The sequence below is a fragment of the Necator americanus genome, chromosome II (genome assembly GCF_031761385.1).
Source record: "Necator americanus strain Aroian chromosome II, whole genome shotgun sequence".
In the NCBI taxonomy this organism is placed as follows: Eukaryota; Metazoa; Nematoda; class Chromadorea; order Rhabditida; family Ancylostomatidae; genus Necator; species Necator americanus.
In genome coordinates, this window is record NC_087372.1 from 11,248,922 (window position 1) to 11,268,149 (window position 19,228).

Sequence of the window (19,228 nt, forward strand, 5' to 3'; positions counted from 1 at the left end):
ACTCCGTATAGGCATAACCCACCTGCAACCAGCACCACCCCAGATTCATGGGGTGATGCCTTTAATGAGGCTTCCTCAGCAGTCTTTTCAAGTAAAACCAAGGAACAGGCTGCTGAGGGTATCAGAGAGTGTATAAGAGTGTGCATTATAATGTACCTCCTGGTAAGAACTAAAACGGTTGTCACGCCATTTTCTTAGGACTACTAGAGGGAATCGAGCGGGGGTCACGCTCGTTTCCGTAGTCTACAAGCTGAACTGTACGTTTACTCTGAGGTCTCCGTACCAGGTCGTTTTCGCTATACATTGCCTTCAAAAGGCCTATTCAAATGTGAATTTCCTTGAGGTGGAATTTCTCCAACTGTGCCACCGAGATGCGCCTTTGATTTGCCCAAAGCGTTTGGAAGAGGAAATATGTATCAAGCTGATGTCGTGCCCCGGGTCCGCTCCGAGTGGGAGCAGCGGGCATCGGTGGGGGGACCCAGGGCCGACTGCCCGGATCCGGAGGGGCCCTGCGCTGGGCTAGTCGCCGGATGGCGGCCTAGCCCCTCCGAACCCTGCGGGCTCGATCCGAGGGTCCCTTCCCCCTGCCCCGACTCCCCCTTTGGGGGCCTCGGGGCTGCCCCCTTGATCCCACGCCCCAATGTGTTTCCTAGGGTGCAATGCGGTTACAAGGGTTTTACAACTAGGGTTTATCCTTAATACATCAATACACGACACGGCACGCACAAAATATACACGACATAAAGGTGGATCAAATAAGGGGCCAGTCATGGCTAGATGGTTAGGTGGCTCTCGGCGGCAGATGGTTTAGGGTTGCGGTTCGGACCCCGTGGGCAGCCAGCCAGGGATAGGGTTGTTGCGGTGTTGTGGCGGTGCGGCTATCGAACGAGATGGAATATAACGCGACGCAACACGACACCATGAATAATAAGAGACTGGTCCGAGATCGGGAGAGTGGCGAAAGAAAACTGGAACTGGAACCGGAACCCCGACTGCTCGGTGCCAGCCCTTATATATGGCTGCCGCGTGGGAACGCTACCGTAATACATTGCCATTGGCAAGGTTTCCCACGCGGCGCGCGAGAGCGGCGGCCGGCTGGCTGGGAAAGTCGTGCCGGGCACGACAGCTGATGAGAAAAAATTTGCTGCTGTCATCCTCTACAAGATCATAGATGTATGTACTGAATGCTCTTCATGTTAAAATGTGTCAAAGTAGGATTTGGTTGCGATGTAATATTTCTTGTGTTAAGTCGCCGAAAGTTGGCTGCATTAGGCGGTAGCGCCCCACCTGTTTTGTATCTCTTACGGCTATTCTGCAGTACCACAGATTCATCCACACATTTTATTTATTTGTTTTTATTACGATCGATTCGCACTTAGAGGGTTATCGCCTTGAAATAATGGTGAAGTTCGGATCCAAACCTAAGCTGTATGTTACTTTTTTCTTTTCTTTGAGATTCTATTTCATTCTCCAGCAGCTATAATTGAAATTTATTAAAAAGTTTGAATTAAATTAAATTAATAGGGTTAGAATTAAACTAACATTTTATAAATGTGTCTGAGGACAGAAGGCCAACAAAATTAACTTGCTGTAAATGTTTTCTTGCAGCGAACAAGTTCGCCCACGAATTTTCTTAGTTAATTTCAAATCTCGAAGAAACAATGCGAAAGTCCTCATTTTCTTTTTTCAGCACCTCATTCACTCGATTTGGTTGATCTTCTCTTAATCACATGCGACCGACTCCGACAAATCCCACAGTTGTTTCTCGGGCGATTTTTGGATTCTGAGTTCGGCATGACCTAGTCACGATTACAGCTAAAGGTGATCCTAACATGTACGTTTTGCTACTTGGCTAAAATACAAGCCCAACGTCACCGTAGGCGGCCTTTCATTTCTCACTTGTCCACGAGGTCACATTGCGCCAGTCTCTCCATCGGTCATTATCGATCACTTCGCTTGTCCACGATTCTCGATCACTATTTCTGGACAAATATGGCGCACAAGGCTCACGTTACCAATAGTAAATGTGTGCACATTCTAACAATTTGATAAAATTCCATCAAATCTGGACGATTTATCTCGTACAGCGGTTATCGTTATTTTCGTGGACAGCTGCTGCCGGGAAACAGCACTTACGTATCGCACACATGAATTTGCAGTATTTTTCTTTGTTCGCTGAATGTTCCTGGCGTATAGATGTTCTTCGGAATGCTTCACACTTCTTGTTTTCCTTGCTGTGCACTTTCCTTCATTAAAACAAATGGAATTCGACTACTCGAAATTACGTTCCACACTTTGGCTAAGAATTGTTCACTCCTATTTTGGAATGTCATTCTACTTTTTAGTTCTATTAATTGTGTCAAAAAATAGTTGAATTTTCTCCTTAAAATAAAATGAATCAGAATTATAGGATTGACATTTCCAGACTTTGAATGCGTCTGATTAAATATCAAAGCTGTTTTTTGTGACCTTTGTTTCATCGCTACCTTGCCGAAACTCGAATCGCATGCAGTGTCGGATATGTGTGTAATTTAGGTTTGAGCTTGTCATTTCAAATATAAATAAAGTTGTTATACGAAATTAGCTGACTAGTAAAAACCATTGACATGCGCGAAACCGACATTACTTTCCGACTACCACTAATCTATGTGTGCTTGGATATTGAAGAAAGACACACTATTTGTCGAAAAAAAGCACTCATAAATTTATCTTGAACGAAAGATTCGAGTGTTTTCGTTGTGTTAGACATTGTCACGAGCACTCCACTTTTTAAAAATATGCACACTAAGCTGACAACGAGAAGTTGATTAATCGTCTGTTCTATTTGACGGCTTCATTTTGCAGAACCTATAGAGTTTATCCTCTCATTCCATGTTTTTCTGGCTGAAAATTCCTTCCAGGTTATCTGCGAAATGTGAGTGCAACTGGATTTTCACTGAAGCTTCGTATTAAAGTATTTATTCGCTGATTTCGAGATGAAAAGAGAAGCTTTAAGTCTAAAATATGTATGGTTCGATACTCATAAATTTTAAACCATGGTTGCGGCAAAAAGTTCTACTGCGCTTAGAAATCTTTACGGATCCATGACTGAATACATTGCAGTTTTTTTTTCAAGAAGTTTTCTCTATCGTCGATCACTTACGGTTTTCACTGTCACATTCACCACCATCTTGCTATTCATAACATTAAATGACGCGAAAATTTCTGAAGAAGTGACGAATGCGCGTGGTTCTTCTACCGCAAAGTTAGGTAACCGTTATTAACGGCGCATCAACTCTCTTACGGAGAGATTCCCCATCCTAGAAAGTCGTTTAAAGGCAGCGTATCATGAAACTAATTTAGTTGGGAAACATGCCGGAAAATATAGAGTTGTGAGTTTAGATTACGAGTATAATCGTTTCCCCCCTCAATTCCACCTAATCGTCCTGAAAAACAACGTGGGAACGCAGTTTATTCCTACCCCTCCCCCCCCCTCCTCTTGTACATGTTTCGCTCCCCTCAGTAGGTCTACTCATTATTTTTGCTTGAATTGGGTGGTGAGAGGACCTCATTGATCCTCGGGCGGTCGCGGAACGTGCAAAAAGGTGAAGGTCGTAAAAAAATAAGTACGACATCTTAGTATGCCGAAGCTGAAAGTCGAACATTGCGTAAAGATGGAGCTTTTCCAAGAACCCTCGTTGGAGTAAAGTCCGTATTTCCTTTTTTCAGGACGATTAGAGGGATTTGAATGGGGCTACTGTCATACTCGTACTCTACACTCGGAACACTATATTTCCCCAAGGTTCCCCAACTACGTCAGTTTCATGAAACACTGCCTTCAGGGTTAACACTATGACTACATTTTCCAGATACCACATTATGAAAATCTCTAAATGTTGGAGAAAGCAGCTAGGTCTTCGCTTCGAGTAGAATGAAACACGTTCACTTTCATAGCGATAAGCATCCTACGAAAAGAGATATCCGACTAATATTTGAGCTATTACATGCGCATAGTCTAATTATGGAAAGGGAAAGCGTAAAAAAAGGGGCGGGGCCGGAAGATCAGAAGGACAAAAACACGAATAGACCATGCCGCATAGCCATAACGCTGCACTTGTACGCTTCTGCTACAGAATAAGAGAAAACCCTTTTAACGTCTTACAAACTTATTTTCCAGTTGATTTAAGCCTATTATATGAATTCCGTCATAATTATATCTGATACGAATGGATACGTCTCCCGTGATTGGTGAGTGTGAGTGCCTTGATCTACAGCTCCCATCTTTCAGTACCTGATGATGTTTGCTCCAGCTCTTTGCGCCTTTTCTCACCTCCACTCGGTTTTGCTGGTTTAAATGTTGGCTCCGGTTAATCATATCCTCCGAGTTCTGCCTCCATCTTTAGTTCTAATATGGATCGTCTAGGTAGAGGCGAAACGATCCATTTTAATTTTGTCCTCTATTTTTATTTATTTTACCTTTAGTAGCGTCAGCAGCCAAAACGTCTTAAGACCAACTCTGTTGGCGCCGCTATCACTAACACTGTTCTTTTTGATAACAATCTATATTGCATTTCTATGTATCACAAAATAAAACAGGAATTGAAAATGAACTGAATATTGATGTAGGAACTGCTGCGACAAGAAAATAGATTAGCTTGGATTTCTCGACCATCCATCCTCTTCAAATTGCATCAAAACCACTAATACCTAGATAATACTTCTTTCCAATCTTCTATCTTGGCTTTACCGTCATCGTTGCTCTTTATTGTCGATGCAAATGCTGCTTTATTGCGATTAAATAGACTCGAGCGACTGTTAATTTCCTTTTTATCCTCTCTTCACATGTGCTCATGTGGTTTCACCTAAACTCGTCCACGTCTTCCTTTTTTGCATTCACTCTGAATGTTTCCTGTGCAAACTGAGTTGAATTCTTGTCCTTCTCTCAAAATCATTTCCGCCGTTGTGAGCTTCATTTTCCTTCCTGATTCAACTAGTTCTAATTTTTTTGGTTTGAAGTCTCGTCGCACTGCGTTAATGTTTGAAATTTTCTGTTTAGCTCAACTCTATCGTAAATAGTTCTATAAAAGAATGGAATGAATGGTGTAAAATGAATTTTTAGTGCCTTCCAAATACTGTACTGAACTATTTACTGTACTATTTAGGAAAATCATTTTATTTTATTTAAAATCATCATTTTATTCCATCATAATTTTATCAATGGTCAATTTTCTAAAGAAAAAAGAGCAAGGGAAGAGTCGTTAAAAATACAAGTTTAATTTTACAGAAAATATCGCTACTTTTAATTTTTATTGATCAGTGAAGGGTAGAGAAGCGACCAGCACAAGAAGTCCGATTTCGGATGTCAGCCAGACATTCAAACTGGCATATACTGATGGTCCATGAAACAAGTTATTTCTTTGTGTTTATATCGTAAATATAAAATCTTATGTCGCCAACATTTTGCTCATGTTAAGGAAATTAATCTATTTCGACTCGATAAAATATGACATAATATATAAAATCTTTGCCGCTTTGAACATCGTTATTCAACTTCTATTATATTACTTTCAAACAGCATTTTTTAGTCACGTAAATGTTCACCACCAGTATTTTCGTCAGCGATTGCACACCTGCTGCTCCGTAAACTGATAGTCAACTGTAGAATTGCTTTGCTAAATCATTTTCTAGCTACGGTCTAAATATTTATCCAATAGTCTCTTTCTATTTTTACCTCCCTTGCATTCAAAAATGTGAAGCTTCAACTGTATTCCATTCTAAAGTATTTTATTGATAGAATCCACTAAAATTTCCGTCTTTGCCTATTAAGTTACATATCACCTTTTAACTGTACAGAATCAGTGAAAGAAAATATTGAAGTGAAATTTCCGAGTCCATCGTCAATTGAAGTTCTAAATTTAAATTTTATTTTGCATAGTTTTCAACAAATTATATCTGCTTGAAACCAGGAGGACACTGTATTAGTTAGATAATTAATAGCTTATTATTAATAGTTAGATAATTGATATTAACTACCTAATTAACTGTATCAAGTCCTTCTCGAGGAGAGGATGGAGAGAAGAAAGATGATTTTTTGCTATGAAAGTTTTTATAACTAAAAAAAACTATTTTTGTCGATTTCAGTGAATATTCACAACACTGACTAAACAATACAGACAAAAACAAAACTTACATGTTCCAGAAAAAACTTGAGGAAAAACTTTGGACAAGTTTTTAAGAGAGAGGTTTTAGAGAAGATGTCGTCTGCAATCGGAACAAATTCATCTCATTCTAATGGATTTTCCTTGCAAAAACTGAAAAACAATTATCGGACGTAAAGCAAAAATTCTCTCACCAAATTCAAAATTTAGAGGGGAGATGGTCGCTTTATTCTTTCAATCCACAACAACGATGCATCTATGTACAAATTTTCGGGAAGAGTTGTACATTCAGTTCTGGTTACATTCCTTTTTAGATCTGCCGTGTTCTGTCTCCATTATCAGTTGCTGTCGATAACGTCGCTTTTTGTTTGTGGAGTTTGTACGAGATCTTTGCCGTTGATTTGCTCGGTGTTGTTTTTTTTCCGTTTTTTACTACACAATACAGTACATTAGGTTTCTTAGCTTTATTTTTTCCTTTTCCTTCCCTTGCTATTCACATTGATCACCTTGATCCTTCCCTTGCTATCACTCCCACTAACTTATTTAGACATTTTATTATGATATTTACATCATGATCTACTATATAATAACGGGCTTATTCTGTCACGTGTGTCTGTGTGTGTGTGTGTGTGTGTGTGTGTCAGTCACGAAATTCAAAATGAGGGGTGCGACGGGTCCACCGGCGTCGAGTTAATGCCTCGAAGCTAGGAAGCTATAAAATGAGGTGTGAAGGGGTCCACCGGCGTCGGATACCTATAGAAGGGGTGCAACGGGTCCATCGGCGTCGGATACCTATAGAAGGGGGTGCGACGGGTCCCACGACGTCGGATACCTATAGAAGGGGGTGCGACGGGTCCACTGGCGCCGGACATCTATAGAGGGGGGAGCTACGGGTCCACCGGCGCCAGATACCAATAGAAGTGGGTGCGACGGGTCCACTGGCGCCGGACATCTATAGAGGGGGGAGCTACGGGTCCACCGGCGCCAGATACCAATAGAAGTGGGTGCGACGGGTCCACCGGCGTCAGATACCAATAGAAGGGGGTGCGACGGGTCCACCGGCGACAGATTCCTATAGAAGGGGGTGCGACGGGTCCACCGGCGTCAGATTGCTGCGCCGGCGCCAGATGTCCAGAAAAAGAAGTGCGACGGGTCCACCGGCGTCAGATACCAATAGAAGGGGGTGCGACGGGTCCACCGGCGACAGATACCTATAGAAGCAGGTGCGACGGGTCCACCGGCGCCAGATACCAATAGAAGGGGGTACGACGGGTCCACCGGCGACAGATACCTATAGAAGCAGGTGCGACGGGTCCAGCGGCGCCAGATACCTGTAGAAGGGGTGCGACGGGTCCACCGGCGCCAGATGGCCATAATATGGGGTGCGAAGGGTTCACTGGCGTCGGATTGGTGCGCCGGCACCAGATTCCTATAGAAGGGGGTGCGACGGGTCCACCGGCGTCAGATACCAATAGAAGGGGGTGCGACGGGTAGCAAAGGGTTCACTGGCGTCGGATTGGTGCGCCGGCACCAGATCCCTATAGAAGGGGGTGCGACAGGTCCACCTGGCGTCGAAATAGTGCGCAATAACTTCGTGTGCATGACGCAAAATATAGATGGTTGCAGCCATTTCATAGCCGTGGCCACTGTATCGCTTTGCTTTACACCCTATATGACTCCTCCGCGTGTCCATCTCCTTCTTCGTTCGCCTCAAGTTGGTAGCATGCCGCTCTCAGAAAGTGGAAACACGCATGCAAACGGGTGCTTAAATAGTGGCAAGATGTTTATGTGATCTGACGTGGAACGTTATCTTTATCAGTAGGATGATGTCTTTCACGTAATTTTATCCCGAAACGTCATTCTTTGATAACTGTTTATAGAACAGAGGAGGAAAACCCATATTTCGCGTGATACTTTTAAATTTTGTCTATAATATATTGATAAGGAGTGTTTGAAGCTGAAGGTCGAATGTTCTCAAAATGTAGAACTGACGCGTTTAGGAAGATATGAAATGAAATGTTTCGCCCTTAGTTATAATATAAAAAAGGAAGAAAGATTGTTGGAGATGCACAAGTCCAATTTCGTAGAAAACGGCACTAATATTAATTTTCATTCATCAGTGAAGGCGAGCGAAGCAAACTCCACAGAAAGTCTGAAGTCCGGCTTTAGCCGGACGTTCAGACTGGTATATAATAACGGGCTTATTCTGTCACATGTGTCTGTATGAGTGTGTGTCAGTCACGAAATTCAAAAAGGGGGGTGCGACGGGTCCATCGGCGTCGAATTGGTTTCTCGACGCTAGAAAGCTATAAAATGGGGTGCGATCCACCGGCGCCAGATACCTGTAGAAGCAGGTGCGACGGGTCCACTGGCGCCAGATACGTATAGGAGGGGGTGCGACGGGTCCACCGGCGCCAGATACCTACAGAAGCGGGTGCGACGGGTCCACCGACGTCGGATTGGTGCGCCGGCGCCAGAGAGCTATAAAATGGGTTGCAACGGGTCCACTGGCGTTGGATTGGTGCACCAGCGCAACAAAGCTATAAAATGGGTTGCGACGGGTCCCACGGCGTCGGGTTCTGCACCGACGCCAGAAGGCCATAAAATGGGTTGCAACGGGTCCCGCGGTGTCGAAGTGGTGCGTAATAATTTAATGTGCATGTCGCAAAAGATAAATGGTTAAAGCCGTTTTATAGCCGTGGTTACTGCGTGCGTTGCTTTTCACCTTCATGACTCCTCCGCGTATCTATTTTCTTCTTCGTTCGCCTCAATTTGGTATCATGCCGTTCTCAGAAAGTGGAAATGCGCATGAAAATGGCTGCTTAAATAGTAGCAGGATGTTTATGTGATCTGACGTGGAACGTTATCTTTATCAGCAGGATGATGTCTTTCTTTTCATTTTATGCCAAAACACCATTCTTTGATAACCGTATATAGAAAACAGGAGAAAAACCCATCTTTCGCGTGATACTTTTAAATATTGTCTATAATAAATAGATAAGGAGTGTTTGAAGCTGAAGCTCGAATGTTCTCCAAATGTAGAACTGACGCGTTTAGAAAGAAGACTATGAAATCTTCAGTTATAATGTAAAAATGGAAGGATTGCTGGAGATACACAAGTCCAATTTCATACAACTAATAACGCTAATATTAATTTTCGTTGATCAGTGAAGGCGAGCGAAGCAAACACCACAGAAAGTCTGAAGTCCGGCTTTAGCCGGACGCTCAGACTGGTACCTTAATAATAGACGACCACTTACTGATACCTTCAATAAGTGGTTGTCTATGTTCAAGCGAAACGAAGTACAACTGTGATTCTTCGGTCATATGGAATGACAATCCATTGTCACCGCCAAAAGCACCAGCAGAGACGCATCAAAAGTATTATTTAACAATGACATATCCTTAGAATTCACTCTCACCCGGTCGTAATGCGTTGAATCATTTTGTTGACTCTACGCTGTTGAGGATTTTTCCTTCTCAAAACACCATTTGAAGTTCAAACTTTCTCTGGACATAATCCAAACGCTAAATTAATATTGTTTATTAACTCTAATGTTTTACAGACGTATTTCTTTATCACTTATCTATGGTGGTTCGCTTTAATGTTTTATGAATGTATTTCTTTTGTACTGGAATAATATGGGAAACATCTTACATCATACTTGGTTCTGCCGGTTAGGAGAAATTTTTCTTCTGTTTTTTTTTCCAAATAAGTTAGATAAAATTCTCAACAAAGATGATGAGACGACTTTGCGCTCAACGTTGAATTATTAGGTTGAGTCATAAATAACTTCCGCGCTCGTAGATGATACCCATTGTTATTGTTTACGCATACACTGCGTTACGAAAACAAGGGAATTTTGTCATTGCTATGCAGGCAGAACTTCGGTTTGTTGTTGTAAGCGTACTTTTAATATACTATATAATAATTAATATATTAATATACTATATATTATTATTATTAATATACTATATAAAAATACTTTTACGTCACTTTGGGAATTTGAAGATGGTAATAGGTGGCGCAGTCGGTTAGAGGTCCGTCGTGGCCGCACAGTCGAGGGTTCGAAACCGCTCTCATGCCAACCAAACCTTTCATCTCTTTAGGGTCGATAAATTGGCACCAGATTTGTCTGGGAGGGTAAAAACACTGACTTGATCATCGGCTGGCCCCCGCAATTCATTGTATAGGCCAACACGCGTTCCAAAACCTCAACGATTACGAATTCCAGTGAAACGCGTTGGCGCATCCCAAGTGGATTGACCGACCTCTTTATTTTATCCTTTTAATATATATATATATATATATATATATATATAATTACAAACATATACATATTCATGCTCTGATGAAGGCGACGACTTCGAAACGTTAGCCGTAACAAAGTTTGTTAACAATCTTGGCTCTTGCTCCAATTCGACAATCGGCAATTTGCAATCTCTAAACCAAGATTCTCGGAAGGTCGAAATTTTGCGCATCTTTTTGTTGCATTTGAATCTAGCAAAGACGGATAAAATACACTGGACCAGCTTACAAACAACTGCTTAACTCTATATAAACAATGACTTCTATTTCTCCACTGTAATCGACTAGGTGGATTGAGCAAATTGCGACTAATTGAGGATGGAAACACTTGAGAGAAACAAAGCTACGGGAGTACTTTTTTGCGATCCCAAGCATACGTTTAATTGCTAGGCGACCCGGACATGTTTGCCGATAGAATTAGTCAACACTCCCTTTCGAATCATCTTGATAATTTTCCAGTTTATTCCAAATGATGTCGCAAATCCGTCTCCCTTGCAAAATGAAACGAACCTCTGTAGCCCTATTCGTTTTCGTTCAAGGAAATAGGAAACTCTGATGCGAAAAAAGTGCTTTAGGAGTGAAGGATCATTAGCCAGATTTAAAGAACGTTTCAGGAATTGTAGTTCCAGTGGATTTTTGCTTCTAGGCTTCCTAAAATAACCGCTTCACCGTTCCCAAAAATTACTATGTATTTTTGAGTGGAATACAAATATGTAGTCTTCAAATTAGCAGCACAACACTTTTCACGAACAAATATTCCCTAACGATGGTTAAATCTACTTCAATCCTAATTTCTTCCACTATTCTACCATTCAACTCCTCGGAAGTTTAATAAGCGCTTTCCGCACACATTCATGAACGCCAGTTGCATTGTGTTTTTTACTTGGTCATTGCGTCACCGGTTCCCGTTAGGAAACAAGTTTGCTGAAGCAAAATCGTTGCCGACACATTCATCGTTCAGCTACGCTTTTCAGGAGGAAATTCTCAATTAAATCACAGGAAAACGAATGCCGAGGGAGAATCCTCTTAATTGAAATCTCTGCAGACTTTCACTTTCATTCCTTATCAATGAACATTTAAAAATTAAAGTGCACGTTCAGCTTGCGAAACATTTAAAAAAAACCTCCTCTCTACCTTCTCGCTGACTTGCACTTTTATTCTGGCAAATCTCTCATGGATCTTTTGGAATTGTTTTTTTTTACAGTCGATTACTCTTTCTTATCCCAGATTTTCCAGTCTTACGGCAATTCCACTGTTGATTTCGCATTGTCTTAGCCCTTTGTCGTTGAAGAAAAAGAGTCAGTGATATCTACCAATTTTCTAACCACTGCCAGTCATGCGTTGTCGCGGTCGTTGCGTTGTCGCTGGGGAAACTCGCTACGGGCTTTTTCGATCTTTTAGTCGATTGCTTTCTGCCAGCATTTGGCTTTGCCGTTCAACATTGATTTAACAATTTGCAAAGATTGCTATTGCCAATTTGCAATAAGCACAACAGGTATAAACAGTTTACTTCAGGACATTTCGTTTGAATTAGGTGAACTACTGATGTTCCCTGAGATAGGTGGACGTAAGTGCATGATTTTATATTTTTCATAATTTCCCACCTTGCCAATTCCCCGACAATTTTCATGTAAATTTCGAAAACGCTTAGTTTCCCTTCTTCAGAAAACGCTTAGTTTCTCCTTTTCATCGTCTATGGAAAGTTCTTAGAATTTACTGTATCAATAATGTGGTTCAGATGTTTTTCGGCTACTTTCCTCCCAAATGTTTTTATCCTCATTCGTTCCTCCATTCTTCTTCTTCACTTCTTCACACGTCATTTGAATTGTTCTCTTGAATTTGAGAAATGACCACTATCAATCATTCTAATTCCACTTCGAGATTCCTGCTCTACTTTTTAAAGACTTAGAGTGATGTGTTTGAGTTGTTCCTATGAAAGGGAACAGCATTGGAGCATTGGACTTCGCGTCAAAGTGGAATAACAGCATTTTTGAGACTTTGAATTTCTTCTATATGGTAACAGAGCGTTAGCATATGGGGTGAACCTTAAATGAACAATGAACTCCCTGAACGATGCCGCCTCGATCATGACCGATTTGACGCTCATTTCGCTCGGCCACAGAAACTGACAACGCACGTAAAAGTAGATTCATTAACCAGAAGTGGAGAATTTCAAAGGATTCCGAACACTTCAACGTCTTCGTATAAAACCAAAGCGAAGTAATCTTTCCTGAAATCAACTAAAAGCAGCCACCTAATTATTAATACGCAAAGCCACATTCCTTTAAAAAATAATCTTAATAAAGAAGTTTGTTTGCATGTTTGTATCACCAACTTGTGTTCTACGCCTTGATGATCGATTCGCCATCATTGTTTTTGGGGAATCCGAAAAAAGACGTCAATTACAAGCGTAAATCCTCAGTAATGAAAGAGCGATAATTTTTCACGGTAAACCTTGATTCGAGAGATCATGTCAAAGTCACAAAATTTCTTGGTTACGCTATTTCGAACTTCGAGTACTATTTGTCTTGCAATTTTTCTTACTGATAAAAGTACTATTCACATCTTTTGCGCATCTCCAACTAAAAGGCAGCGAAACTGACGTACTTGGGTAACTAGTGGGGGAAATATAGAGTAGCAGAGTAGTGATTATAAATACGAACGTAGGCCCCTGAACTCCCCCTAATCATCCTGAAAAACGGCGTGGGAAACTGCGTTTGAAACTGGGTCCACGTGATACGTGAAAAGGCGCACCTGTCGTGCACGCGTCGCATTCACGAGCGAGCGGTCGTAGATCAATGAGGTCTCCTTACTAGGCTTTTCAAGTAACGGTAATATTCTCTTGAGGGGACCGCAGCGTGCAGAAAGGGGCCCGTTCAAACGTATACCACAGAAACAAACGTCCCACGCCGTCTCTCTGCGCGACTGGGGAGATGAGTGTGGCCAAGCTCAAACTCGTAATATTCTCTCTGAACTTTCTAATCTATGTTTTCCTAGAAGTTTTCCAACTGCTTCAGTTTCGTGATACTCTGCCTTTAAATGAGCGTGCATCTGTAAAAGCAAAGTGATCGACGGTGACTTTATCATATTCGTTGAGAACTCTTTGTCTTGATAGTTTGAAGTCTTCGTGTCGTCCACCTGCTTTCTTTTTATTTCATCACTAAAATTCTTCAGGATGATCTCTACCGATATCTCCTTCTATTATCCAGCAATCTCAGCTATTGTTTACTATATTACTGTATTTTCTTTAGCAGAAATCACTAGAAAGGTTGGTTCTTCTTCAGAATTTTTCCTTCTTTATTTTCAACAACATTTATAAGATAAAAAAGAAGAACAAATTGTGGCTCAGATTGGCCATTGACGCCCGTATGCTACAAAATAATCTTTTTGAGTTTATTGTAGGAATTTTTGTGTGTTCTAACCAACAAAAGTGCCCATTTATTTCCAGGTGCTCGAAAAAACTGTCCACAAGTCTTCCTCGCTCTTTGTTTTTGCAATTGAACTCATCGCTACAGCACAGATGTGCACGTGCGTCTACGAGAACGGTAAGTTATGCAGTTTTTTTGGTCACCACTTTAATAACAATTTAGTTGATTCTAGGTATTATGATAAAATACTACGGTCCTCTTGCTTTCTTCTTCACAGTCACCTCCTTACTAACGGTTGGATCCTTCATGAATCGAGGTGCTTTTGTAAGCCCTCTGGCCCCGATTGAAGCTTTCTATTACGGGATTATAGGGTTAGTCTGATATCCTCACTGATATTCGTACTCCCGGTACGCAACAGAATGAAGCAATGGATTTATACCGGATATTGAATTGTTTCAGTCCTGCAAGACTACTCACACTTCTGTTAGCAGAAGCCATAGGTGGATTCGCAGCTTTTCGTCTTGCTCGCTCCCTTTGGTGGCATTCTCTTCATTACTCACAAGCTCATCTTGAGAATTTTACCAATCCGGCATGCACTATTAATTACAAGGTATGTTTAGTTCCTTCAGTTTTTGAAGTCGTTGAAAAATGTTCACCAATACTGCCGTCTTGATAGGAAAGAAAAAGAAAAAGAAGAAAGAAAAACTCAGTGCTCATTTCATTCCTTCTAAGTAAAAAATATGGAACAATAAAAATTAATCAAAACAGTTCCGGAGAGCTGTTTCGCTCAGATTTGCTTGGATACTAAAAGCGAAAAATATCCTGGTCAAAGTGACTTGAAACCAGGTGAAGTTGCGTAAGCGGCTGCATTCAAAGTGGCGCAGTGGAGCTAATGGTCGTGCGGTCGTTGTCGCTGCGATCGTGGCGGTATCCTCGCTTGCAGAGGTCGGACTACAGAACTATCCTAATTTCAGATTTTCTTGACCTCACTATATAAATGTACGATCGAAATTAGGATGAGAAATTAGGAAAGAAATCGGTGCACAAGAAATAGCTGTCGAATTTTTGCACGAAGTAATTTCTACTCCTAGCGACGTAATTGTATGCATGGATGCTGCTTCTCGAACATGTTTCCACTTTTGACTACTGCTCCGATTAGGAAAGGCTAAATGTGAATTTAAACGAAACATATTCCTACATAGATTCTCATTCATATTCATTCATTATTCATAGGGCTTTCATATAACTTTAATATGATTATGATGTTTTCATATAACTTTAATATTATGGAAGTCCCATAGAGTAGTCGAAGTAGTAGTTTTTCTTTCTATCTTAAGAACGCTCAGGAAATATGATCTACTGAGGACATGTAGACATGCTGTGATTTAAAAATGAATCAAACCTCAATGCTAAAAGTAAAGCATATGCTGAAAATTTTGAGCAAATATTTTGAACATAGGGCGGGTGTAGTGCAGTTGGTGAGAGGTTCGGCTTTGAAGACACAATCGGTGGATCGAAACCGCCTAAGTGCCGAGGAAGCTTTTGATCCCTTTGGGGTCGATGAGTTGGTACCGGGCTTATCTTGGAGGACAAAAACACTGACTTGGCGCATCGGATCGCATCTGTTCATAGACTTCGAACAATTCTGAATTGAATTCGAAGGCGTAGGCGCCTTCCCACAGGGTTTGATGAACATCGTGGACTTCATCCTTTTATATTTCAAACATGGTATCGTTTTTTCATTGAGAATGTGTACGATATTGAGTTTATTGTGTCTATCGCACTTTTTTCGGTAGACCACTTAAGAGATTTCTGACTGTGCCTATTTATGATGTTCCAATAGTTGGTTTTTGCAGATCGCATTCCCTCTCGTCATCGCGTTTGAGATAATTGGATGCTTTCTCTTGCGACTGATTCTGCCGAACTTGCCCATCCGTGGCAAATCCTACACCGTGTCTGCAACGATTGCCGCATTCTTATCATTCGGTATATTTGTTTTCAAATGAATTACAGCAATTGTTTGCTAATCCGTGGTGATATGCGACTCAATCTTGACTTTTGTATACTTTTGTGCATTGAACTACTCGTTAGCGAACATATTGTGGAAAACCTGAAAATCATTCTGACTGGTTTCAACAGCAAAGTTTTAAAATCATGTTGGCATGTTCTGCAAAAATTGACAGACCTTGTATGTCTAATGGGTACCATCTTGTTTCCAAATCAAACACATTAGCACTGGTGCCGCACTTTGGTCTTTTACGTATTACGTACGTCCGTACGTTTTGTGATGATATTTGGCAACATACTCCGCACTGCTATATGGCAAAAGCTTCCTATACAATGCACAAAGGTGGTGTCGTCCAGAGCTATGCCAGATCCCATACCCTGAGTGGTCACGTGTCTGAGGGAGACGTGGAATCTTTGGCAAAACATCCGTCTCGTAAGCTTGAACTGCTGCTTCATTGCAGGAGAGACGCATAAGGGGTCACTTCATCGTCAATATCGACACATACAGCATCTGTTCCGGTCCGGCGATGCTGATGAAAAGGAAGTAGGAGGCTACGCAATAGCTTTGAGGAACGACTGCAACAAATTGATGGGATTTGGATCGACGACTCCAGATGCGCTCTGTACGATTGCGGGATCACAGAGTACTCAAGCTATGGATTGTAAGTCATCGTTTTATGACGAACTCAATTCATTGATATGCACGATCCGAAGCCAGAAGGCGTTGATTGTTGGAATTGATGTGATTGCAAAGATGGGACTTGAACAACAATCCGATGTGCTTGGAAAATGGTTTTATCCTACAAAGGAAACATCGGATAACGGAAGTCGTCTGATAGACCTTTGCGAGCAGATGAACCTCATCATTGCATCCACATTTAAGAGGAATTATTGACGCCATCAGCTTACGTGGCAATGGACAGCACCTTTAACGCCAGAAGAGCAGCGAAAGCGGAAGATGCCGACTCCTGAAATACAGTTCGATTACCTTCTGACAAAGAGCATCGCTCTCTGGGACATTCGAAAATTTAAGGTTCATTGTTGCATTCAATTCCGACCACCCCCTTCTTCTCAGCTTTATGGTATTCTTCCAGAAAAAAAGTCGTTAACTTCAACATCAATCGAACCGCGACTTGGCAGGCCTGAAAGACGACGAATGCAGAAAGAAATTCCATCAACGGGTGTCGATAAATATTGTGTTATATTACGGGTGAATAAAAAACTGGATGACGCTGACTCTTTCAGTATTCAAGACGTTGCAAAGAAAACTCTCCCGGTTATAGCACCGAGGAAGAACCTTTGCATCTGCGGAGAGAATATGCACGTACAATTCTGTATTTGTGGTCCGCACTACTCGTGATTTCAGCCAGGAGAAGCGTCTGAGAAGGATGTAGCGTCGTTAGCTGCAAGGTGGTCGTAAGAACGAATGGACGTCAAGATCGAAGGAGTTTGAAAAGCAGTAGGACACGAATCCGATATTCTGCACTCTGCTAAGGCAGTATAGCGGCAAGATAAAGAAGTGTTCGCCTGTCCTAAACACAGCCAACGAAGTCGCTGTCAGAGAGGGAACTCTGCCGATCTGGAGAAAACGTTTTAAGGCTTTTGCTGAACCGACAAGCGCCGTCAGTCTCTGAACTCGTGTACGGCCAAAGTCATATATACACCGCGGCCAGCGAAGAATCAATGACGGAATCGGAGATTCTGCTCTGCATTCAAAAAACGAAGACATGAAAATCAATCGGAGACTGGAATTAGAGCAGAAATGCTGAAACATCTTTGTCTTTCTAGGTTTCGTGAGATGACGAAAACCATTCGTCCAATATGAATTGATGAAAAGATATCTGACTCGTGGTGACGCGGTATCATAATTCCTCTACACAAGAAGTTATTCGTCCTGGACCCAAGGAACTATGGAATCTCTTTGCTGCATGTAATATCTGCGGTTTCTGAGCGAATCATCCTGGATCGCCCAATCAAACGAAGCGACGAAGCGGCCGGCTTTTGTTGGAGTGACGGGTTTTTGGGGGGGAGAGGAATAAAGGTGCGGACCAAAAAATTTTTTTTGGGAAAAAGTAAAAAACCGGGGGGGGGGGTTAAATAAAAAAAAAAAAAAAACGTGTGGTGTAGCGGTTAGAGGTTCCGCTTCCTGCACGATCGATCGGAGGTTCGAATCCGCCCTAGTGCTCACCAAGCCTTTCATCCCTCCGGGGTCGATAAATTGGTGCCAGACTTGTCTGGGAGGATAAAAACACTGACCTGACACATCGGCTAGCCAGCGCAAGTCATTGTATAGGCCAGATACACGTTCGTAAACCTCCAACGATTCTGAATTGAAGTGAACGTGGGGGCGCATCCCAAGCGGATTGATTAACGCCAGAAACTTTATCCTTTTTATTATGATGTACGGATCAGAGACTTGGACAGCATTGTCAATGGCGATAGGCCGTTAGGCCGTAACACCTGCTCGCCGATTAAGTAAGTAAAAATTGTGAAGATCGTGTATCTCTCGATCACTCACGCAAAACAAAGCAAACAATTCTTGGTTCCTGTGCTCCCACACTTGTAGTTGCAGTTGGCTAATGACTGCTATGCGATACTAACTAAATGCGGATGTTTGGAGCGGTGGAATTTAAAACTGCCAGTCTTTCTTTTCCTAAAAAATCATCCCAGGAGTTCGAAAATAAGATGACTAGGTTGCTCTTCAAAATTTTACTGTATTAATTCACGCGTTTGATGCCGAGCTATAGTAGGGTCAAAACGAAATGAGGCACGGAGTAGTTGCGTAAATATCTAGGCTGTGGCTGGAGCGTAGCGGTTAGGATCGGGGAGGACCCCTGGCACCATTCTTCGTTGCAGCTTGCGATGGTCCCACCTTGATTCCAACCACTTTCTCCGCTACTAAGCTGCACCGTTCCTCATGTCGTTTTGACCCTACTATATCCTTCTCGTGCTATTATTCTTTTTCAATAGTTCTTTCGTAAATCTTCGATTGACTTAAGCAGGTATCAATGTTCTTTTTTCGTGTTGTGTGCAAGAGGGTCTTAATGTTCTAGCTTAGGTTGAGGAAAAAGAAAGATCCTCAAAACAGCATTTGCTCTTTAGCCCTCGTATACGTTGGGGTTCCTGGTCTCAATCCTGTGGTGGCATCGTCTAGAATGTTCGGTTGCGATGGCATCGATACACAGTGGTTTATCGCGTTGTACTGGGTCAGTGTGTTGATGACAAATTTAGTGATTAGAAACTGGTACTGTGTACTGTCTTTTAGATATGTCCTGTGATTGGATGGTTATCTGCTGCAGCGCTGCAAAAGTCGCTAACAAAGAAGGCAACGAAGAAACTGAAAAAGAAGAGCAACTAAAACCAAAATTCCGTTTCGAAAAAAAATTCCTTTATGGTTTCCTGCGCTT

The 19,228-nt window shown here is 41.9% G+C and overlaps 1 protein-coding gene across 2 annotated transcripts; it reads left to right on the forward strand.

Annotated features, from left to right (window-relative positions):
* Positions 1 to 1,399: 1,399 nt before the first annotated feature.
* On the forward strand, positions 1,400 to 19,179 carry RB195_017519 (uncharacterized protein; the record flags this gene model as incomplete). 2 transcript variants are annotated; one of them, XM_064184547.1, is made up of 8 exons in its annotated part: positions 1,400 to 1,428; positions 13,621 to 13,714; positions 13,895 to 13,991; positions 14,047 to 14,185; positions 14,274 to 14,424; positions 15,671 to 15,800; positions 18,924 to 19,027; positions 19,087 to 19,179. In XM_064184547.1, 8 exons carry the CDS (start codon positions 1,400 to 1,402, stop codon positions 19,177 to 19,179), a joined length of 837 nt encoding a protein of 278 aa, XP_064040428.1. The 2 variants fall into 2 exon arrangements, with proteins under 2 accessions (XP_064040428.1, XP_013297628.2); XM_013442174.2 differs by lacking the exon at positions 1,400 to 1,428 and having other exon boundaries at positions 13,622 to 13,714.
* Positions 19,180 to 19,228: the final 49 nt, after the last annotated feature.